The 25,245-nt window shown below is 43.8% G+C and overlaps 1 protein-coding gene and 1 non-coding gene across 5 annotated transcripts in view; both read right to left on the bottom strand.

The window, feature by feature from the left end:
- LOC144610023 (serine/threonine-protein phosphatase 2B catalytic subunit beta isoform) overlaps nucleotides 1–25,245 on the bottom strand; it is a 99,740-nt gene that overhangs the window by 38,217 nt on the left and 36,278 nt on the right. For all 4 annotated transcript variants that reach the window (XM_078428478.1, XM_078428481.1, XM_078428480.1 and 1 more), the window contains exons 2-5: nucleotides 18,702–18,902; nucleotides 13,985–14,109; nucleotides 5,523–5,634; nucleotides 3,816–3,961 (exon numbers count right to left, since the gene is read on the bottom strand). In XM_078428478.1, coding sequence (XP_078284604.1) covers nucleotides 3,816–3,961; nucleotides 5,523–5,634; nucleotides 13,985–14,109; nucleotides 18,702–18,902 — 584 coding nt within the window. The remainder of the gene's footprint in view (nucleotides 1–3,815; nucleotides 3,962–5,522; nucleotides 5,635–13,984; nucleotides 14,110–18,701; nucleotides 18,903–25,245) is intronic.
- LOC144610120 (small nucleolar RNA SNORA84) lies at nucleotides 5,279–5,416 on the bottom strand. The gene has a single exon (XR_013549397.1). It is a non-coding gene; the product is annotated as a small nucleolar RNA SNORA84 (small nucleolar RNA).

Below are 25,245 nucleotides of genomic sequence, written 5' to 3'. Positions count from 1 at the left end.
AGGAGAAGGGATGAAACAGTATCAAATGATGAGAAGTGGTTCCCATGTAAAGTGAGTTGTTTACTGAGTCCGTCCGGAAACACTGGGGAATGCAGAAATCTCTCCTTCAGTGTCACCAAACTTAGACATAAAACAAAACAGTAATCATTTATGGTTAAAAAAACACAAGCCAAAACTATCAACACTTTTCTGTGAGAAAGGATCAGGGGACTGGAACTCATCAGTTGGACACCACTCAACTCCACAGAGATAAGTTTCTTAAAGGAGCAATGTTTGTACTTTTCCCCCAAATGTTGAGAGTTTTGAACTGAGTCGCTCGGGGACTGAAGCTAGTTGATAAAATAGCCTCTATTTATCATGGGAAACGGACATTTGCTTGGAAACTAAAACAAAAAGACACAAAGTGCTGGAGTAACTCAGCGGGTCAGGCAGCATCACTGGAGAACATGGATAGGTGACATTTTGGGTCGGGACCCTTCCTCAGGCTGATTGCAGAAGGGAAAAGAAAGCTGGAAGAGAGGTGGGGACAGGACACGGCAAGTGATAGGTGGATATAGGTGAGGGGGGACGGTTTGATTGTCTCAATGTTGGTCAAAGGCCAGCGTTGAAAAGACAAAAAGTGCGAGATAAGGGGATAAGGAGACCAGAGGTGTGAAATGTGAAGCTAGAAGAAGGAATATAGGTGGAAGGGGACGGGGAGAGCGGAAAGAAAGAAATGGGTGTGCATCGGGGGGTGGCACAGGGAAGAGGGTGTATGTAGATTAGTTACCCTAAATTAGAGAATTCAGCGTCATACTGTTCGGTTGTAAGCTACACAAGTGGAATAGGACATGCTGTTCCTCCAGTTTGCGTGTGGCCTCACTCTGGCAATGCAGGTCCAGAACACAATTGTCAGTGTGGGAAAGAGAAGTTGAGTTAAAATGGTTAACAATGGGGAGATCCAGTAGGCCTTGGCGGACCGAGCGCAAGCCTGCAGTGAAACAGTCGCCAAGTCTGCACTTTGTCTCACCAATGTAACGGAGGCCACACCGGGAATACCTAATGCAGTGGATGAGATTAGAGGAGTGCATGTAAACCTCTATTTCACTTAGACCGGCTGCTAAGGTACCTGGATGGATGGGATGGAGGACTTTTCGGGACAGGTGCATCTCCTGCAGTTAGGAAAAGGGTGGCTTGAGTGGGAAGGGATGAGTGAACTAACTAGTTGGGAGAGAAAGAATTGGGGGATGGTGTCAGTGTGTTTGAGACAAGGATTGTTTGACTTAACTGTCAAAAAGGCAGGCATAGCTGGGACAAAGTAATTTACATGGGTGGTCTAAAGGCTTCTGAGGACAGAGAACACAGACACACAAAATTAGAGTCGTGAGAGCGGACTCTCTTTAGCCCTTTAGACTTTAGCGATACAGTGCGGAAATAGGCCCTTCGGCCCACCGGGTCTGCGCCGACCAGCGATCACCCCATACACTAGCACTATCCTACACACTCGGGATAATTTTTATAATTTTTACTGAAGCCCGTTAACCTACAACCCTGTTTGCCATTGGAGTGTGGGAGGAAGCTGGAGCACCTGGAGAAACCCCACGTGGTCACAGGGAGAACGTAGAGAGAAACCATAGTCCGGATCAAACCTGGGTGTCTGGCGCTGTAAGGCAGCAAATCTACCGCCGAGCCACTCACTGTGCCTTTGAGTACACAAATACCCCAATTATTGACAGACAGACAGACAAAAATATGACAGTGCTAGATGTGCCAAATGACACAATAAGTCTGGTGTGGAAGCTTCTTTCTTCTGATTCACAATGGTGTGAAATAACTTAAGTTGAGGATTTCTGGTGACCCATTTCAGTTGATGCATCCACGAGCAAGTCATGGTCGCTGGAGTAGACAGCCTGCCTCTTTGCGAAACAAGACACAAAGTGCAGGAGTAACTCAGCGGGTCAGGCAGCATCCCTGGAGAACACAGAGTAGGTGACATGGATAGGGAACCTTCGTCAGAATAATTGGAGGTGGGGGAGTGGGGGGATGTAGGGAGAGAAAGCGTGAAGAGAGGGAGGGACAGGACAAAACGTGGCAGACAATACCTAAACACGCGACTGCGGATATTGATAGGCAGTTGGAAGGACAACAGCTAGAGATGGAAAAAAGATGTGAGACAAAAAGATTGAAGAGTTGCGAATTGTAAAGACAGAGGAAGAAACGTAGGTGGAGGGGGGAAATCTGTGTGTGTAGGTGGGGCACAGGGAGGTGGTGGGGAAGGAAGAGGGGTGCATGGGGTAGAAAGATAGGGAGGGGTGTTAGGAGTTTACTTAAAATTGGAGATTTTAATGTTCATACTGTTGGATTGTAAGGGAAAAAAACTGCAGAAGCTGGTTTAAATCGAAGGCACAAAATGCTGGAGTAACTCAACGCGTCAGGCAGCATCTCGGGAGAGAAGGAATGGGTGACGTTTCGGATCGAGACCCTTCTTCAGTCCGCTCTCACCACTTTAATTTTTTCCTACACATTTCGCCCTGAAGAAGGGTCTCAACCCGAAACGTCACCCATTCCTTCTCTCCTGAGATGCTGCCTGACCTGCTGAGTTACTCCAGCATTTTGTACCTGTTGGGTTGTAAGCTACGCAAGTGGAATACAAGGTACTGTTCCTCCAGGTTTTGTGCGGCCTCATTCTGGCAACAGGTCAGAAAGATCAGTATGAGTTTGGGAAAGGGAGTTATAATGGTCAGTAACCGGGAGATCTGGTAAGCCTTAGCAGACCGTGTCCACGTGTTTGGCAAAACAGATGCCAAGTCTATGCCTGGTCTAGGCGATGTACAGGAGCCCACATCGGGAACACTGGGTGCAGTCGATGCGGTTAGAGGAGGTGCACCTGAACCTCTGTCTCACCTGGGTTGGCTGCTGGGATCCCTGGATGGAGGCGAGGAAGGAGGTATAGGGACAGGTGTTACATCTCCTGCCGTTACATGGGAAAATACCGGGGGACTGAGTGGGTTTGGGTGGGAAGGGATGAGTGAACCAAGGAGTTGCGGAGGGAGCTGTCTCTACCGAATGCAGGAAGGGATGGAGATGCGAAGATGTGACTGGTGGTGGGATCACGACAGAAATGTCGGCCTGTTTGTAAAGATATTTGTTTAAGTTCAAACTGACTTCAACATTTGAAGAGATATTCTGGACTGGTTCTTGTTTCGAATTGATGGTTGCTATTTCCATAATTTTATAACCCCTAAATAGTCTCCAACACACTTTACTGTGGGAAAGGATTAGGGGACTGGAAGTTACAGTTGGACATCACTAACTCCATGGGTATTTCTTAAAGGAACAAAGTTCTCAGGTTTTTTAAATCTGGCATGAAGACAGCACTCCAAATAAATATATCTTGTACTTTAATGGCACCATCCCACCATACAGATCAGGTAACTGATATGAAATTACAAACATCTCCTGTGAACCTCTGCAGACAATACATTGCGGGCACGGTGGTGCAGCGGTAGAGTTGCTGCCTCACAGCGCCAGAGACCTGGTTCGATCCTGACTACGGGTGCAGTCTGTACAGAGTTTGTATGTTCTCCCCGTGACCTGCGTGGGTTTTCTCTGGGTGCTCTGGTCTCCTCCCACACTCCAGGGGCGTACAGGTTCGTAGATTAATTAGCTTCAGTAAACTAGGATAGTGCTGGAGTACGGGGTGATCGCTGGACCCGGTGGGATGAAGGGCCTGTTTCCCTGCTGTATCTCTCAAAGATCATTTCTCTCCAGCACCTGAGGAAGAGCTCCCAGTGCTGCGGTGATTTGTGCGATTGCATCCAATGTAAAATACTTACTTTTCTAATATCATCTAAACTATGAATTTCCGGTGAGAGTCCGCCATGGACACAAAGAAACTGCTGGTTGAGAAGAGCAGCAAGAGGAAGGCAGTCGAACGCGTCCATACAGGCATCGTACACTCGCTCAGAATATTTGATTTTACCTATTTGGAGAAACTGGAGATTAAAATTCAGCTTTGGAACTCGTCTCATAATATTTAATGCGCCATTTTGACCTGTCTTACCATCAGCTTTTTCCTCCTCTCTCAATGATCCTTTTGCTAATGTTTACTGATGGAGCTTCTCAGCTTCCAAACAGTCCCTAACCTCCCAAACAAAGCACCTTCTCCTCTCCCCATTCTCTCTTCCCATGTTATTAAACTTTTGAGGCTCCAACCATCCAGTGATCACAGGATGAAAGTTGAACAAAGTAGGCAAGGCCTGGCCACTCAATCATAAGGCTCCTTATATACATAATCATACAGCATGCATGGAAACAGGCCCTTCGGTCCAACCTCCCAATGCCAACCAAGATGCCCCATCCTTGCCCAACCCGAGTTCAGCCCACCTATCTCTGAACCTTTCCTTCTCCATCTGCGCTCATTCTACCCACACACATACACATGTGCCAAAAATCAGAGCTTCACCTCGGCAAAATTATTAATTCAAGATATCTTTATTTGTCATCCAAAAAACAAGTTTTTTGGACGAAATTTAGCCACCCACAGAACAATAATAAAAGCAATAAAACAAGCAAATTACACAACCCCACCCAACGCACAAAAAAAGAAACATCCATCACAGTGAGTCTCCTCCAGTCCCCTCCTCACTGTGATGGAAGGCCAGAATGTCTTTTCCTTTCCCCTGCCGTCTTCTCCCGCGGTCAGGCTGGTGTCGTTGCCACGTCCCAGGCCGCGCCGGCCGGTGGAAGGTCCATTAATGTAATGCCACTAATAATTTGAACTGGAGTTTACTTTCTTCTCTCTTGCACATTGACTCCCTTCCATTAACTATCTCAAAAATACACCTTCTTCAACATTACCCGAGTATTATTCCCCACTTCAGTAAAGTTGTCACCTCCCTGGGCAATCGTTCCCAGCCAGTAACGGTTGCTGTGCACTGCCAATGTTATTGACCGGGATAAACTAAAACGCTGAACTACCGTGTTACTGGACTGATACCAACTTGGAAGTTCTACCTTGTTGCGGCCCTTGCATTTTTGTTATCTGCACTTTCTCTGGAGCTGGGACATTAAATTCTGTATTCTGCTTCCTTTCTCTTTTTGCACTCTGTTTTACTCATGTATGCCTTGATTGTAATCATTTATGGACGATTTACCTAGATAGCATGCAAAATAACGTTTTTCACAGTATTTCGGTAGACATGATAGTTGGAAACCAATATCAAATTATAGCAGGAACTTTAATTGTAAACACAAAGTTTTACAGAAGCTCAGAAATTAACTTCAACTACTTTACTCTGAATGTCTCTGTGACCGGGCTACAGAGACTGTAGATCAACCAGTACAGGCTCCATGCAAAAATCACAGTGTTACTATTTGCCCAACAATAACAACTGCAGAACTGTACAGTTATCCCAGTCTACAGAAACCACAGGGCAAACAATCAACCTTTCATCTAGTCACTATCAATCACCCCACCCATTATAAAGAGAGTCATTAAATAAAAGGCTTACTCGATGCAACACAAGTTAATATTTACTTACATTCTTGTTTAAATGTGAAGTATTCTGTGAGGTGTCTGCATTCATGATTGCCTCGCAAAAGGAACAATGTACTTGGGTATAAAATCTTGAGAGTCCACAAGTAGAGAACACACTGTTACAAAACAAAACACGCACACACACACAATCAGGTTTGAAGTTATTGAACCTTTACACAAATAGTTCCAGCCCTCCAGAGGAATTAGTGGAAAACAAAGTTTACATCAGTACAGCTGAATATAGTTTATTTTTAATAATTCACTGATTGGTACAGCCTGAGCTTTTGTGGCAAAGTCTTGGGTAAATGTTTCTCATCATTTTTATTTTTAAGCATGAGCCACAGAATTAGAACTGGAAAAGATTTTCTATGACAAAGATTCCCATGTCAAACTCAACATTGGTGAGATCTATATACTAAAACTCTCGTTTGTTTGTTTGTTTGTGATCGAACTAGAGTCAAAACGGTACACGATAGCGCGACAATTATAGGCCCAACTTACTCACCGTCGTCCCTTTGGTGCTAATGGAAGAAGTTTCATTGAAATCGGTGTTATATTTTTTAAGTTATTCACATTTTAAAGTTTAAATCTGTCTCCTAGGGAGGGGGGGGGGAGGGGGGGAGGGGGAGGGAGGGAGGGGGGAAGATAAAGGGGGTTGAGGGGGATGGAATGGAGGGAGGGGAATGGGGGGGAGGGGAATGGGCGGGGGAGGGGAAGGGATGGTGGGGATGAAAGGGTGCTGCACCATTGCCGGAGAGGTTTGGGCCAAACGGGTCGGTCCACTTGGTCTAGTACCAAATAAAAGCCCCTTCAATTCTTCCGTCATACGATAAGTGAGGGGACAGCACTAGCTAGAAACAAACTCCCTGCAGAGCAGACAATATGTCCAGGAAGGAACTACAGATGCTGGTTTATACCGAAGATTGGCACAAAGTGCTGGAGTAACTCAGCGGGTCAGGCGGCATGGAGAAATGATCTGAGGAAGTGTCTCAACCTGAAACGTCACCTATTCCTTTTCTTCAGAGATGCTGCCTGACCTGCTAGGTTACTCTATCATTTTGTGTCTATCTCCCTGGAGAGCAAGCTGATTATACAAAATAAAATGTGCTGACTGAAAGGAGGTGAAAAAGCAAGTAAGTAAATGTTGAGATGTAAACCTGATGAAGAGGCTCGCAATTATATGAAGGTACACCGTCGATTGTCTGGCACCCTTGGTTCCAGAGCCTTGCTGGATTATCCGTTTGCACGACCAAGAGGTCACGTAATAATAATGCAACAATACACCTCTGACCCACTAATTATACCCCCACCGCATCTCTAAAACACCATGGTTGCAGCAACTTAAATGAAGAATTAACAATGAACAATAAGTAACTCCTTCATGATGGAGGCTACATGCCACGCTCTCGCAGTTTTGTCTGGATTAAAGGGGGTGCTGGACCATCAGTCAGCGTAAAATTGGTTGTGGACTTGTAGCAACTTTCACCTTAGAATACCCCAAATCGACAAAATACTTTTTTAATGTGTTGCCGGCGTTGCTTGAAAATAAACAAAGTCTCCATAACAGGATGTGATAGTCAATAGATGATCGATCGATTGATTGATTGTTTGAACAATACAGCGTGCAACAGCATTGGACCCACCAGGTCCATGCCAGCAATCCATCGCCCGTTCACACTAGTTCGATGCTATCCCACTTTCTCATCCACTCCCTACACACCAGGAGGCTATTCTATGGAGGCCAATTGATTTACAAACATACTAATAAATCTACTGCTACTGACTGAGAGCTGGACTTTGTTTAAAGTGGAAATTGCCTGGGACACTGCTGAAAATTCCTTGAAAATAAATTCAGGATATTAGGAAACTATCATGAGAGAAAGATAGGGTAAACGTACAGAGTCTTTTGCCCAGGCAATTGAGAACCAGGGGACATAGGTTTAAGGAGAGGGGGGAAAGAATTAATAGGACCCTGAGGGGTAACTTTTTCACAAAGAGGGTGGTGGGTGCATGGAATGAGTTGCCGGAGGAGGTCGTTCAGGCAGGTAGTATCACAATGTTTAAGAAATATTTGCACAGGTGAATGGATAGGCCCATATTACACAGAAAATAGGTGCAGGAAGAGGCCATTTGGCCTTTCGAGTCAGCACCGCCATTCATTGTGATCATGGCTGATCATCCACAATCAGTAACCCGTGCCTGCCTTCTCCCCATACCCCTTGACTCCACTAGCCCCGAGAGCACTAACTCTCTTTTAAATTCATCTTGTGAATTGGCCTTCTGTGGCAGCAAATTCCACAAATTCACAACTCTCTGGGTGAAAAAGTTTTTTCTCATCTCAGTTTTAAATGGCCTCCCCTTTATTCTTAGACTGTGGCCCCTGGTTCTGGACTCCCCCAACATTTGGAACATTTTTCCTTCATCCAGTCCTTTTATAATTTTATATGTTTCTATAAGGTCCCCTCTCATCCTTCTAAATTCCAGTCCAGTCTTTCCAATCTTTCTTCATATGACATATTAAAGGGATATGGGCCAAACGTAGGCAAGTGGGACTAGCGTTGATGAGACATGTTGGTTGAAGCGAGCGCGTTGGGCCAAAAGGCCTGTTCCCACACTGTGTGACTCCATGACTCTCATTTCAGAGATTAAAACTCCACAGATGAATAGTTTGCTTCTCAACCACATGTTAGATAAGATAAAGCGGAGATTGGGAAAATCAATACAGATGTTTGAAAGCTCTTCCGATCATGCTGAAATCTTAAACATGCACACAACATTCATCAAAAACTGTTAGCGTTCCTAGAGATTATGAAACATCTATAACATTAACTGACAAAATACAGAGTCGAAATGCCCTTAGACTGCAATAAAATTAACAGGAAACATTTTTAATTTGGATCCAAACCATTGGTCCCCTTCCAAGGATCTACCTACATTTGAAAATAATAAATCACCATTGTAGGAGTAAGAGCGAGGATGAAGAAAATATATATTTGAAACGTGCAGGAAGGAACTGCAGATGCTGGTCAGGTTTAAATCGAAGGTAGACCCAAAATGCTGGAGTAACCCAGCGAGTCAGGCAGCATCTCTGGAGAGAAGGAATGGGTGACTTTTCGGGTCGAGACCCTTCTTCAGACATATATTTGAAACGCTCTTCTGCCATATTTAAGGCATAGAAATGATGAGTTGTAGGTCACATCGTCACTTGATCCTTCCCTCCCATTTAGTAAAATTATGGCTGATCCTTTGAGACTTCTTTCCCATAGAATCTGCATATTCCTTGGTTCTCTTTTGAGACTAAGGTGCCAAATCTCTGGATACCAGTATACTCTCCATTCCCATCTTCTACAGTAATTCTAAAGGACAGACTGTGGTGCAGCTGGTGGAGCTGCAGCCTCACAATGCCAGAAACCCGGGTTGGATTCTGACTTTGTGGAGTTTGCATGTACTCCCTGTGACCGCGTGGCTTTCCTCCGGGTGCTCTGGTTTCCGCCACATCCCAAAGATATGCGGGTTTGTAGGTTTGTTGGCCTCTGTAATTGCTCCTGGTATGTAGGATAGAGCTAATGTGTGGGGTAATTGTTGGTCAGTTGATCCTGCCCTGCCATTTATTACTTCATCATCATACACATACAGCCGGAAACAGGCCTTTTCGGCCCACCAAGTCCGTGCCGCCCAGCGATCCCCGTACATTAACACTATCCTACACCCACTAGGGACAATTTTTACATTTACCCAGCCAATTAACCTACATACCTGTACGTCTTTGGAGTGTGGGAGGAAACCGAAGATCTCGGAGAAAACCCACGCAGGTCACGGGGAGAACGTACAAACTCCTTACAGTGCAGCACCCGTAGTCAGGATCGAACCTGAGTCTCCGGCGCTGCATTCGCTGTAAAGCAGCAACTCTACCGCTGCGCTACCGTGCCGCCCTTGAGCCTACTTGAGCCTACTTTTCCACAGAATCCTTGATTCTCTAAGTTGAAAAAAACCAATTGGTGTCTACCTTGAGAATATTGTTGAGTACAAGTTAAAAAAAACAATTGGTCTCCACCTTGAGTATATTGAGTGACTGGGTACCCGAGCAATCAGAGCTGTGACTTCCAAATTTACAAGTCCCCCAGAAGGAATTTCCTTCATCTCAATACTAAACGCCAGAATCCTTTTGAGACTATGGCCTTTTCTCCACTGTCAAGCAGTGTCTCTCAACATTTATTTGGTTAACCCTATACAATTTTTCTGTAATGAAATTCTGATCTGATACCTTTACAGAAACGGCATGGAAACAGGCCATTCGGCTCACCAACTTGCACTATCCTACGACCCGAATTGCTGCCTGACCGGCTGAGTTACAACAGCATTTTGTGTCCACCTTCCATTTTAACCAGCATCTGCAGTTTTTTTCCTACACATCTCTCCCATTCTACTTCTTTCCTAATTTTCAATTTGGCAATATTAAACGCTGTTTCCTTTAATTTAGTACTATGCTTAACTTCTTCATAAACATGCTATGAGCTCATCAGGACATGATACCATAGGAAGACTACTCAAGATAGTGCTTGAGAAATCTAACAAGATCCCGCCTGGACTCCACTTTTTGGAATAAAATGGGATATGACACGATGTTGTACTCCCTGTAATTTAGGTAACTAAAGGTTAAGGACTGAAATGTTCAAGAAATGACAGGGTCCTGATGGAATAGCTTGAGAGGAACTAGTTTTGCCAGTTAAGGAATATAGTTTAAGGGCAGTGTCATCAGAAAATTAAAGCTAAGCCTTTCAGCATAAAATTTGGATGAACTTGTACATTCAAATAATATAAAATGTTTGGGCCTCTTTTATGCCCATCGTAGTTCTTGATGTACCTAATGTGAATTTTAAATTTGAAATTAATATGTTTTTGTTAGCAAACGTATGCGAGGGGATACTAGGAAAAGGCAGGCTTAGGTTAGGCCAACATGGGCATAGCAAACAGAAAGACATTGAAAGAGTTAATGGCTATTAACTTTGCATGATGAGATGCTTGACAATAATAAAATGGTAGAATGAATAAAAAGCCTGAACTCTGAATAGATGATGTTTGCAATATTGCACCTGACAGGGTATAACTCCTAAACCTTGTACACCAGCCAGGCTGATAGTACATCCTCCCCTTTTGCTTGGGGAGGACGTCTTGGAATGATCAGAACAATGTTTCCGCTGAGATTGGGATGAAGTTAATTGCTGACTGATTGTGGAATTGTGCAAACATGACCTTCTGTGATATAATAAGGATCCTTACCTTTGACGAATGACTTTGTGTGAAACATTTTATGACAGTAGAGTGATAAGAGTATTGGGCAGGAAACAATCTGTTATTAATTTGAAGGAAATGTTGTGTTAAACATTCTTGCTGCAAATTCTGTATAAAAATGCTGCGAAAATGCTGTATCTGAGAGTGGGAGCAAGGGGAGTGCTGAGTATGGTCATACACCCTTAGCACTGATCCCCCCACTCCCGTCTGACGATAATTAAAGCTTTGCTTGGTTTACCTTTAACTGTTTATGTTGTTGTCTGTTTTAAGAAACGAACTTTAACATCATTATAAGATAATGCACTCCGGGCAACCAGAAATGTGCACAACCCTCGAGTATGGTCTCTCCAACGACTTGTATAGTTGCATTATGAAGTCCCATCTCCTATACTCAAGGCCCTATCCAAGGCAAGAATGCCAAAGGCCTTCTTCACCAACCTGACTCCCTGTATAAATCAATTCAATTGACTAATGTTTGAACTATGTACATGTCCGTCTTGCTCTCTCTGCTCTACTCTCTCTAGAGCCCTGCATTTACTGTGCAAGTCCTGCCCTGGTTTAACTTACCAAAATGCAACCTTGCACTTGTCCAAGTTAAATTCCATCTGCCATAGCTTGCACAGTTCACCTTGTTGCTCTTGTAATCTTAGATAACCTCCATCACTGTGCTTTACACCACCAATTTTGGTGTTATCCACAAACATGCTAAGCATGTTAACAACAGGGTCATGTAAATCATTGATACAGATGATAAACAGGAGACCGAGCATCAATCCTTGTGGCACACCACTGGTCACAGGCCTCTAATCTGAACAACAATAAATAAGACAGTGTCCCAGCTTAATGGAATAGCTCTCTTTTTCGACAGTCATAAATCACAACCTCAGTCAGTTCTTTAGTTCAAGCACCCAACTCTTTGATGTGACTGAACCAATGCAAATTTGAATTTAGCTAACAATACAGATATAACTACTTTGAGATCCTACAATTTAATTTTAACTCCGGCTTGGATAGAGTGGATGTGGAGAGGATGTTTCCACTAGTGGGAGAGTCCAGGACCAGAGGCCATAGTCTCAGAATTAAAGGATGCTGCTTTAGGAAGGATATGAGAAGGAATTTCTTTAGTCAGAGGGTGGCAAATCTGTGGAATTCTTTGCCAGGAGTCCAAGTCAATAGATAAGGCAGAGATAAATTCTTGATTAATATGGGTGTCAGGGGTTATGGGTAGAAGGCAGGAGAAAGGGGTTAGGAGTGAGGGGTAGATCAGCCATGAATGAATGGCGGAGTAGATTTGATGGGCCGAATGGCCTGATTCTGCTCCTATCACGCTCTCTTCAAGACCCCCCTGGAACTACTCCGACTGCATAATTCTCTTCTTCCACTTCCTCTTACTCTCCACTACCCATGGCAAAGTGAAGGGAAGACAGCCTTAGGAATCGCCTTAATGGTCACAGCCACAAAGAAAGCATGGATTCCCAATACCATATCCCCAGCTTATACCTCTACGACATTCCTTTTCACTACCCCATCCAGCAACCCCGTGAACTTGAATGGATTCTTCTTGCACAATGATTTTGTGGTCAAATTGTCATTCTCTATGCAGTTGTGTTTCTCACCACAAAAACAAATCGGTTTGATCTGGCTCCGATTTGTTCTGAACCTTTTCATATCTCTAGTTTTCCTTTCCCCAGACTCTCAGTCGGAAGAAGAATCTCGACTCGAAACAACACCTATCCCTTTACTCCAGAGATGCTGCACGACCTGCTTAGTTACTCCAGCATTTTCCGTTTATCTTTCATGCAAACCAGCATCTGCAATTCCTTCTTACACGTATCAGATCAGATCAACCTGGTATACCATCAAGATGTGGGCAGCACGGTGGCGTAGAGGTAGAGCTGCTGCCTGAGACCCGTGTTCGATCCCGACTATGGGCGCTGTCTGTATGGAGTTTGTACGTTCTCCCTGTGACCATGTGGATTTTCTCCGGGTGCACCGGTTACCTCTCCCACTCCAAAGACGTAGAGGTTTGTAGGTTAGTTTGATTCAGTAAATTTGTAAATTGTCTCTAGTGTGTAGGATAGTGCTAGTGTGTGAGGATCGCTGGTCGGCGTGGGCCAAACGGCCTGTTACCATGCTATTTCTTGAAACTAAACTAAATTAAATTTGCCTTTTCCCGCTCACCATCAAATCTAAACAACCAACCAGCTCCTGGATCAAACCACTTTGCTAGTTCTCCCGTCCAAAACGCAAGATGATATCTGATGCTTCCACTCCAATGAGTCTAACTTCCATCCTCCTCAGCAGAAATGGTGACTATTGCCAGTTCCAGGAATACCCGGCTTTCTTGAGCAACCACTATGAACAGAAAACTATTTAAACCACAGCATAACTGGCAAGCCCAATTTGCTTGTCTGAGTTGAATGCCGGTAGGAATTATTAAATAGCAATCAGCACAATTCTCACCCACACTCCCAAGTTTAATTACAGCAACCCAACTGATTTTGTGCCCTGATTAGCTCATTTAGAGCAGACCATAATCTGGAGATGATTGTCAAATCCAAGGCCGCACGCCCTTTTATTTCAATGCACCATTACCACAATTCCACAATGTGATATGCCGCTGAACCAGAACACAGATAATTTATGTGTAGGAAGGAACAGCAGATGCAGATTTATACCAAAGAGAGACACAAAGTATTGGAGCAACTCAGCGGATCAGGCAGCGTCTCTGGAGAAAAGGAAGAGGTCATGTTTCAGGTTGGAACCCTTCTTCAGATATAGAAAAATGTATAGTCTTTTGTTGAGAATATTTAATGTTTGATCACTGAAGCTTTAAAAGGTAAGAAAAGTATAGCCAGATTCAATAATGAACATTGCAGTAATTTAACTCAGCGGGTCAGGCAGCATCTCTGGAGAAAAGGAATAGGTGACATTTCAGGTCGAAACCCTTCCTTACACCGCCTCGACCTGAAACGTCCCCTATTCCTTTTCTCCAGAGATGCTGCATGACCCGCTGAGTCACTCCAGCTCCAGTGTCCTTCTTCAGTTTCCTTCTTCAACCAGCATCTGCAGCTCCTTCCTACACATTGCAGTGATTGCCATCTTCCTCCTTCTCCACCCTTTGGACAAAGCAAACTCTTTTTAAAAAAAATTAGATTTCCCAGCTCTGCTTACCTCTATGCTGAAATATCCTCGGTCCACATAATCGCCAAGGAAGAGGTATCTGGTGCTGGTTGGTGATCCTCCCACTTCAAACAGCTTCATCAGGTCAAAGAACTGACCGTGAATATCACCACATACTGGAAGACAGCAGATGGGTTTTAAACTCAAGAGCACATTGATCAGTAGAAGACCAAAGGATACCAGTGGTGAAAATGTGCTATGAAAACCTATACCTTTAACATTATTGCTGCTTCATTAACAATGAAATTACAACATCCAAATGTACCACATAATTCACTGTAAAAAAAACATATTTCAAAGTTTAGATAAAATTATCAGATTTTTGCTATAATTTATGGTGTCACCACTTTAGAATAAATAGCAAGCTCCAAAACTTGAAACCAGTAACAAAACCAACCGTAATAAAATGGATAAAGAAATGCTAACCTTCCACCTGCTGGATTTCATTTTACATACGGCCATGCTTAACCGGGTATGTTGAATGATTATTTATAAGGCAGACACAAAATGCTGGAGTAACTCAGCGGGACGGGCAGCATCTCTGGAGAGAAGGAATGGGTGACGTTTCACAGAGTGCTGGAGTAACTCAGCGGGACAGGCAGCATCTCTGGAGAGAAGGAATGGGAGACGTTTTGGGTCGAGACCCTTCTTCAGACAGATTTATTTCAGTAATTATGTTCATAAGGCAGAGATTTGTTTCAATAATTATGTTTTCAATAGTGAATTAAAACACAATTATATAACCACGTACCATCAGTTAACTGTTAAGCTGCAGTAAACTAAGGATCAAGTACTTCAGGTTGGGCAGGCTAGGATTTTATTCCATGAAGTGCAAGAGGATGAGGGGTGATCTTAATGTGGTGCATAAAATCATAAAGGGGTGCAAGTCTAGGGAATTGATGCACTAATGGAATTGTGCAATAATTCAGGGTGGGAGAAATCAAGAATCAGAGGTCACGGGTTTAAGGTGAGAAGAAAAAGATTTAATGGCAACCTTAGGGGCGGGCACCTGTGGGTGGCAAAATGGCACAGAAATTGAGTTGCTACCCGAGTTCTGGGTTTGATCCTAACTATGGGTGCTGTTTGTACGTTCTCTCAGTAACCATGTAGGTTTTCTCCTGGTTTCCTTCCTCCCACACTCCAAAGGTTTGTAGGTTAATGGCTTCAGGTGAAATTTGCAATAGTGTTAGTGTATGGGTTCACTGGTCGGCGTGGACTCGTTGGGCCGAAGGGTCTATTTCCGCGATGAATCTCATAATTGAAAACTTTTTTTTTTTTACTCAGAAGCTGGTGGGTATATGGAAAGAGCTGTCAGAGGAGGCAGTTACTATAACAACATTTAAAAGACATTTGGACAGATACAAGGAAAGGAAATGTTTAGAAGGATATGGGTTAAACATGGGCAGGTGGGGCTACTGTAGATGGGTGGCATGGGCAAGTTGCATCTTCCCAGCTTTGAGAAACTTTTTTTTTTAAGTCTCAAATTTCTTTACTTACATTCCTAAAAATAATTGGCTGCATTTACAAAGAGCTAAAAGGACGGTGTTGAAAGATGAATGGGAAGACTTAGCCACGTGACCAGGCTGTGAGCCGATGCTAGAAAATCCAGCTCAACTACATTAGCTTCAGCCAACATGTGAACAGCAAGTTTTATATATCTGATGAAGAGGACTTTAAAATGACCAGATACAAAATGCAGGTCCTTCAATTTAATAAATATGCAATAGGGTAATGCAAACTGTAGAAATGTGGCGGGGATAATGGTGTAAAGCTGCTGCCTCAGCGCCATAGACCCGGGTTCGATTCTGACATTGGGTACCGTCAGCGTAGAGTTTGCATGTTCTTCCCGTGACCACGTGGGTTTCCTCCAGATACTCTGGTTTCCTCCCACATCCTAAAGACGTGCAGGTTTGTAGGTTAATTGGCCTCTGTAAATTGCCCCTACTGTGTAGGACGTGGATGAGAAAATGGGATAACATAGAACTAGTGTGAACGGGTGATCGATTGACCGAAGGACTGATTTCCATGCTGGATTTCTAAACTAAACTAAATCAAAATGGGAAGAAAGTTTATTATTTTTTCCAAAATCTATTTAATTTTTGATTATTGAAAATCAGACCTGCATTTTCATTCAATGAAGCTGACTGCAAAGAGTTCTTTCTTTCAATAAAAGTCTTTCATTGTCAATAAAAAAAGATAAATTCTTAATTTGGATGGAAAATATGTTTCTTCCTGCTTAATCGTGCATTCAATAAAATGATGACTCACCCCATTGCTGAGCTCATTCATTTTTCTGTTGGATCACAATTATATTATGATCTAAAAATCTCTCTGGCTTGAGTGCACTAAATGGCTTAGCATTCACAGTTCACTGGAATAAAGAATTCTAAAAATTTCCAAACGTCAAAAACTCTCTTTAGCTAGGTGTTAGCTAGGTGTTATCTTTGTATACTTCGTCACCTTCCCCATGCTCTTAATGCTGAGGCTATGTCCCTAATTCTAGTGAAGAATATAGGTCCAATTTACACAATCTTTTCCAAGAAGACACACCTCAAAAAGGCAGGCAGCATCATCAGAGACCCACACACCCTTGCTCTTATTCCACTCCTGCCACTGGAAGAATGTCTCGCAACCTGAAAACTGTAACGTCTAAGTTCAGGAGCAGCTTCTTCCCTACGACAATCAGGCTATTAAACACTATAACCTCCAAAGAAGCTCAGAACGACATAGACGGGGGCATTATTTTTGTCTTTGCACTATTATTATTTGCTTATTTGTTTACACACACACACACACGCATATATATATATATATATATATATATATATATATATATATATATAATATAAATAAAAGGCAAGGGGGTGCGTGAGGTAGAAAGAGGAGGGGTATTAAGAGTTTGCATAAAATTGGAGATTTCAATGTTCATACAATGACAAAAAAATCTGGAGTAACTCAGCGGGACAGGCAGCATCTCTGGAGAGAAGGAATGGGTGACGTTTCGGGTCGAGGCCCTTCTTCAGACTGGTTAGGGATAAGGGAAACAAAAGATATAGACGGTGATATGGAGAGATAAAGAACAATGAATGAAAGATGCAAAAAAGTAACGATGATAAAGGAAACAGGCCATTGTTAGCTGTTTGTTGGGTGAAAACAAAAAGCTAGTGTGACTTGGGTGGGGGAGGGTTGGAGAGAGAGGGAATGCCGGGGCTACCTGAAGTGAGAGAGATCAAAAATCACACCACTGGGCTGTAAGCTGCCCAAGCGAAATATGAGATGCTGTTCCTCCAATTTGCGTTTAGTCTCACTCTGACAAGGGAGGAGACCGAGGACAGAAAGGTCTGCGTAGGAATGAGAAGAATTAAAGTGTTCGGCAACCGGGAGATCAGGTGGGTTCAGGCGGGCTGAGCGAAGATGTTCAGCGAAACGATCGGCCAGTCTGCGTTTGGTCTCGCTGATGTATAAGAATCCACATCTTGAACAACGGATACAGTAGATGAGGTTGGAGGAGGTGCAAGTGAACCTCTGCCTCACCTGAAAGGACTGTCGGGGTCTCTGGACAGAGTCGAGGGAGGAGTTTTAGGGACAGGTGTTGCATCTTCTGCGGTTGCAGGGGAAGGTACCTGGGGAGGGGGTGGTTTGGGGAGGGGCAAGGGATGAGTTAACCCAGGGAGTTGCGGATGGAACTGCCTCTGTGGAAGGCGGAAAAGGGCGGAGTGGGAAAATCTGGCTAGCGGTGGGATCCCGTTGGAGGTGGCGAAAATTTCAGAGGATTGATACCATTGATATGTTAGCTACGCAAGTGGCATATGAGGTGTTGTTCCTCTAGTTTGCATGTGGCCTAACTCTGGTAATACAGGAGACCCAGGACAGAAAGGTCAGTATTGGGATGGAGAGAGCACAAGTTTGGTGAAATGGTCACTAAGTTTACGCTTGGTCTCACAGATGTACAGGAGCCACAGAGAGAACACTGGATGTCGTAGATACATCGGATGCAGTTTCTACAAAACGTACTACTCACTGGAGTAAAAACATGAAACAGACCAACTCGAGGTAGACTAGCAGCTGCTAGCTCTGCACAGACTGGCTGACTGTAAATATTGAAACCTTCTGTCTTTTACTGTTTAGCTCCTACTCTCACTAGGAACGGTGGCGCAGCGGTAGAGTTGCTGCCTTACAGCGCCAGAGACCCAGGTTCCATCCAGACTATGGGTGCTGCCTGAACAGAGTTTGTACGTTCTCCTCGTGATTGCGTGGGTTTTCTTTTGGTGCTCCGGTTTCCTCCCACACACCAGTCGTACAGGTTTGTAAGTTAATTGGCTTTCGGTAAAGATTGTAAATTGTCCCTAGTGTGTAGGATAGTGCTGGTGTGCAGTGACCACAGGTGGCACGGATTCGGTGGGCTGAAGGGCCTGTTTCCACGCTTTATTTCTAAGCCAAACTAAACTAGGCCATTTGGAAAGCACACACTCAAACAGTAAATACTTAAGTTTAATGATTTACAATAGGTGTCAAATTCCAGAGTTACATTCCTAAACCTGAAGAGAACAGCAAGCAGTAGCACACTGAGCCCATAAAAATGGAACAGTTATTTCAACTATGTTTTGCATCAGGTTTCTAATGAGGCGAAAGTAAAATAAACAAAATGTGACACTTGAAAATCTGTGGGAGATTATTATTACGTAAAACGTAGCTCTCAACGCCTTACCCGTTATTGGCGCTTCAACTTCAATCATTGTCTTTTCTCTCCTCAGAATTTCAGCGCCATCATTAATAATTCTAAGTGCAATTTCTTCGTCCACACGGCCTTCTTTAATTAAGTGATTTTTCAAAACATCCACCCTTGGTTTGCCGTCGACGTTGAAGATCTCCTCGAATGTCAAACGATTAGTTGGTGGAAAGGGGACAGCTGCAAGCAAGACATAGATGATACAATAAGGTGCCATTTCTTATGAATGTATATTGATGAAGACTAATAACATTCATTCATAACTATATCAATCTGAAAAATAGAATAAATTCCAAATAACTGCAGTTGTGATACCACAGAAGCTGGCAACATGGAGGGGGGGGAGGATTGGAAAGAAGAAAAACAAGTGCACATTTTATTCAATTGTGAATGGCAGTTCCATTAGGTGACACTGATAAGTTTCTTTCCCCATCTGCCCTCTACTCCCAATACTGTCAGTGCATTGTTTAATGCATTATATGCATTAATAATGCATTGAACTAATCATGGTATTTATTTATAAACCATATACGCTAAAGGTACCTCCAATGATGAGGAAAAAAAATTCAAAATTCATCTACATAAACTAATTAAAAACTGCATATCTTCAAACCAGAATTACTAAATTGACTTGTGCTGAAGGCTCTGTTATGTCATAGGAGACATGTCCTTGTAAAATGACCGTAGCCTTGGCCCTGTTCACCCTTCATCCATCGAGCATAGACACTAAATGCTGAAGTAACTCAGCTGGACAGGCAGCATTTCTGGAGAGAAGGAATGGGTGATGATTCAGGTCGAGACCTTTCTTCAGCCTGGGTTTAGCAGATTGAGAACCTTTTCTATTTGGGTCTGTGCCATATGGACCCTAAATTCCCAGCTTAATCTGCAACGATATGCTGGGCAGAAGGCCACTATAGCCTATTTTCAGGCTGCAATCCCTAAGCTTGTTGCATCTATTTCAACTCTCAACATTTAGGTCAATAAATTGGTAAAGTAGTGTAAAGTCTCTAACATCTGTGGAATAATTAGCTGAACCATTGTAACCAATGGATATTAATGGAATGGAGGAATATGGATCATGTGCAGGCAGATGAGATTAGATTATCTTGGTACCGTGTTCAGCACAGACATCGTTGGTCGAAGGGCCTGTTTTTGTGGTGTACTGTTCTATGTTAATCATCAGAATCAATATAATTTGAACATTTAACAGGGTGGAATAGGAAGACTCAAAAAAATAATGAAAATTACAATACTTTCGTTGAGCTGTCAATGTGCATAAACTAATCATGCTATTTATTTGTAAACTTCCAGATAAACTAAAGGTGCCTCCAATGATGACAAATAATTTTCCAAATACATCCACATAAACTAATTAAAAACTAAATACCATATACATAGAGTCAAAGAAAGTCATAAAGTGTGGAAACAGGCCCTTCAGCCCAACTTGCCTCATCTACACTAGTCCCACCTGACTGCGTTTGGCCCATATCCCTCTAGATCTATCCTATCCATGGACCTATCTAAAAGGAACCGACAGCTAGTTCCATATACCCACCACCTTCTGTGTAAAAATGTTACCCCTCAGGTACCTATTAAATCTTCCCCCCTCACCTGAAGCTATGTCCTCAAGTTCTCGATTCCCTACTCTGGGCAAAAGTCTCTGTGCATTTACCTCGTATATTCCGTATATTCCTCTCATGATTTTCTACTATAAGACCACCCATACCATCCTGCGCTCCAAGGAATAAAGTTCTACCTCTCCTTATAGATCAGGCCCTTGAGTCCTGGCAACATCCTCGTAAATCTTCTCTCTACCCTTTCCAGTTTGACAACATATTTCCTATAATGTTCCGTTAATAATTTCCTAGCAGCATGCGAGGCTGGGAAAGCACATCTCGGACCCGCAGACCCTCAGCATAGGAGCACCACAAGGCTGCGTACTCTCCCCTCTCCTTTACTCTCTCTACACCAACGACTGCACCTCCACAGACTCCTCTGTCAAACTCCTCAAGTTTGCGGATGACACAACCCTGATTGGACTGATCCAGGATGGGGAGGAATCTGCCTACAGAGGGGAAGTGACACAGCTGGCGTCCTGGTGCCATCGCAACAACCTGGAGCTCAATGCTCTCAAGACAGTGGAACTAATTGTAGACTTTAGGAGAGCTCCCCCTCCCCTCCCCCCACTCACCATCAACAACACCACAGTCACATCTGTGGAGTCATTTAAGTTCTTTGGAACCATCATCTCCAGAGACCTTAAATGGGGGGGGCCACCATCGACTCCACAGTCAAAAAGGCCCAACAGAGGATGTACTTCCTGCAGCAACTGAAGAAACACAATCTGCCACAGGCAATGATGGTCCAATTCTATACTGCTATCATTGAGTCCGTCCTCACCTTCTCCATCATGGTCTGGTTTGGTTCAGCCACCAAGCACGACATCCGGAGGCTGCAACGGATCATTCGCACAGCAGAGAAGGTTGTTGGCTGCAACCTTCCCCCCATTGACGAACTGTACACTGCAAGGGCCAGGAAGCGAGCGGGCAAGATCATCGCTGACCCCTCTCACCCTGGCCACAAACTTCGAAGCACTTCCCTCTGGAAGGCGACTCCGGACTGTCAAAGCAGCCACAGCCAAACATAAAAACAGATTTTTTCCATGAGTGATAGTTCTACTCAATAACCAAAGTCTGTAGTCTCTTTTTTGCTCTGGTTTATTTTCACCCACATGTTTAGACCATAATGTTGTATCCTTATTGTTTTGGTGTGGTTATGCTTTATTCTTAATTGTTAACTGTATGTTTGTGTTGTCATTTGTGAGCGGAGCACCAAGGCACATTCCTTGTATATGCACATATTTGGCCAATAAACTTATTCATTCATTCATAACATGGTGACCAAAACTGAACACAATACTCAAAATGTGGCCTCACCATCGTCTTATATAACTGCAATATGACTGTTCAAACGTCTTTGTTCAATACTCTGACAGATGAAGGCCACCCTATCTACCAGTGACGCCACTTTCAAGGCAACAGAATTACTAAATTGATGTGCTGAAACCTCTGTTATTTCATACAAGATATGCCCGCATAAAATGGCTGTGGCATCTTGGCCCATTCATCAGAATGAAACATATATCCAGCTCTAACCGCTGTCTGATATTGAGTATTAGATGAAAGATGTCATCTGTCATATGTCTTGTTCCCTGTTCAGGGTATGTAAAACACCTCAAGCTATTATTAGTTTAGTTTCATGATTTGGACCCACTGAATGAAGGAACGTTCCATCTGTGGAATGATATTGCATTCAAATACAGGTCCACCATCAATTTTCCAGCAACTGGTGGTCCAGTTTTAATACGGACAAAATGGCGCCCAGTCCGGGTGAGGCGGCCGATCTTGACCTCATCGGGACTTCAGCGCCGATCGGTGGGCCGAATTTGCCCCTTGTGGCCAGGGCTCTGGAACTCCGGCCCGGCCAGAGGCGGCAGATCTGTTCCCATAGCCGACTTCCACGCCGATCGGCAGGTTAAAATTCACCACCTGTGGCCGGGGCTCTGGAACTCCGGCCCAGCCGGAGCCGGCAGATCCTTTCCCTTAGCTGACCTCCACCGCTGACTTTACGGGCCGGTATCTCGGCTCCTTGGTGGTCCGTTCCAGTACCGTTAGGACTCCTCTCTGAGGCAGTGACCTTTGTTAGTCTGGCACAACGGATAATCCAGAAAGACTCTGGAACCAAGGATAGCGGAAAATCGTTGGTGGACCTGTAATTGGTTCTCTGAGATGCTGGGGGTTTTTTGCAATTCAAAACTTAAATTCAAAGCTTGTGTACTATTTCTGCTGCATGAAAAGTGTGAAGGTTATGTAAGATAATAGCCATGGGGAAAGTGGCAAAGGGAAACCAAGGATGTCCTTACTGGGAAACCCCTGCTGCTGTGTTACATCAATCACAACGTCTGGAAATGGGATCATCACAGCCAAAAATACAACTCAGTCGTAAGATAAACTGTTGACCATATCCTATGACATTAGTTTCGAGTTGCGCTACTGACAGTGATCACTGACATTTGCTGTTCAGCATTCAGATGTGGGCGTGGGTGTGGGCAGAGATAAGGCATATTGAATCATTTGGAAGAAATAAATTGTTAAAACCTATTACATAATATAAATGAGTCAGGAAGCATATGGGCAACTTGGACAGCAGCACAGGCGGTCCAAGAATGTGCTGAATATAGCTGCTCACAGCCGTGCGTCGCTGCTATCTGAGAAGATCGACATTTGGCAGTGGATCACTGTGGAATTTCCCTGTGCAAAAGCACTAGATCAATTGAGGTTTCCTAATCTTACACATTCCTTTTCCTTCCATTTTCCCCCCCTCTTTTAAAGGTACTAGATGCATCTTCAATGCATCACTTTTAAAGCACATCTTTTAGATAAGCACATGGATATACAGGTAATTGAGTATTGTACCAGTCTGACCCAAAACGTCGCCTGTCCATTCCTTCACAGGTGCTGCCTGAGCTGCTGAATTACTCCAGCACTTTGTTTTTTTTGTTGTTGTAGATTCCAGCATTTGTGTTTTCTTTTGTCTCCATGTAAAAGCCTAATTTGGATTTAATAATGTTTGAGCAAACAGGCTTACTGAATGGCCCCAGAGGACAGATTACCGAGAAAGAAATGATCACACGGTGACAGAATTCAACATTCGCATCGAGAGCGAGAAATCTGAGTTATAAACAGCTGTTTGTATTTAAATAAGGAGAAATGCAAAAGAAAAAGGATAGAGACACAAGATACTCAGATGCCGGAACCGTGATCAAACACCAAACTGTCGGGTTAGGAGAGGTTAAGGTAGGTGAAGTTCATAAGTTCATAAGGTATAGGAGCAGAGTTAAGTCTACTCGTCTACTCTGCCATTCAATCATGGCTGATCCATCTTTCCCTCTCAACCCGTCTCCTGCCTTCTCCCCAGAACCCCTGATACCCGTACGAATCAAGAATCTGTCATTCTCTGCCTTAAAAGTACCCACGGACTTAGCCTCCACTGCCGTCTGTGGCAATGAGATCCATAGATTCACCACCCTCTGACTAAAGTAATTACTCCTCATCTCCTTTCTACAGCTACGTCCATTTATTCTGAGGCTCCGGACCCTGGTTCTAAGCTGAAAGAGTAAACAAAACAAGGTAGCAAAACATATATGTGGCCAGAAGGTAGGGATCAATTTAGAATCCAATAATGGATGAATACAAATAAACAAGAAGGGAATAAACTAAACGGCCAATAATGACAAAGGAGCTTAAGTACTTAAAAAGAAAGTACATCAAAGAGAACATGGGTCCATTGGAGAATAATTACTGTGAACAAGGAAATGGCATCGTTTAGGGAAGAAAACTCCAGATGCTGGTATAAATCGAAGGTAGACACAAGATGCTGGAGTAACTCAGCGGGTCAGGCAGCATCTCTGGAGAGAAGGAATGGGTGACTTTTCGGGTTGATCGCCGAGCCTGCGCTTGGTCTCGTCGATGTAACTTCTCTATATCAGCGAGACCAAGCGCAGGCGCGGCGATCGTTTCGCTGAACACCTCCGCTCAGTCCGTCTTAACCACCCTGATTTCCCAGTGGCTCTGCACTTCAACTCCCCCTCACATTCCCAATCTGACCTTTCTGTCCTGGGCCTCCTCCATTGTCAGAGTGAGGCCCAGCGCAAATTGGAGGAACAGCACCTCATATTTCGTTTGGGTAGTTTACACCCCAGCGGTATGAACATTGACTTCTCTAACTTCAGATAGCCCCTGCTTTCCCTCTCTATCCCCTCCTCCTTCCCAGTTCTCCCACTAGTCTTCCTGTCTCCGACTACATCCTACCTTTGTCCCACCCCATCCCAACATCAGTCTGAAGAAGGGTCTCGACCCGAAATGTCATTCCTTCTCTCCTGAGATGCTGCCTGACCCGTTGAGTTACTCCAGCATCTTGTGTCTGCCAATGGCATAGTTTAGTTTAGCGATTGAGTATGGAAACAGGCCCTACGGCCCACTGAGTCTGGGTTGACCAGCGAACCCCGTACATTAACAATATCCTACACACTAGGGACAATTTTCAATTTTACCAAGCCAATTAACCTACAAACCTGAACATCTTTGGACTGCAGAAGGGTACACGGAGCTCCCGGAGAAACCCATGCAGGTCACAGGGAGAACGTACAAACTCCACACAGACAGCACCCGTAGTCAGGATTGAACCCAGGTCTCTGGCGCTGTGAGGCAGCAACTCTACCACTGTACCACCCAGTTAAACAGCTATGTTTTTCAGTCTTTAAGGGAGAAGATCCTACAAATATCACATTAATGCAGGAGATATTAAACACGATTAACACCCTGAAAGCATAAGTATTAGGCAAAATAATGGGGCTAAAGGCTGGTAAAGTCCCTGGGCCTCATGGTTTTGTCGCCAGAGATTCTAAAGTAAGTGGCTTCCAATTTTGATGTGGAAACGGTAGTCAACAAGTTACCGTACAAAA

The sequence above is a fragment of the Rhinoraja longicauda genome, chromosome 35 (assembly GCF_053455715.1).
Source record: "Rhinoraja longicauda isolate Sanriku21f chromosome 35, sRhiLon1.1, whole genome shotgun sequence".
Lineage (NCBI taxonomy): Eukaryota > Metazoa > Chordata > Chondrichthyes > Rajiformes > Arhynchobatidae > Rhinoraja > Rhinoraja longicauda.
Note: the sequence above shows the minus strand (reverse complement) of the source record. Positions and strands in the feature narration are given on the sequence as shown.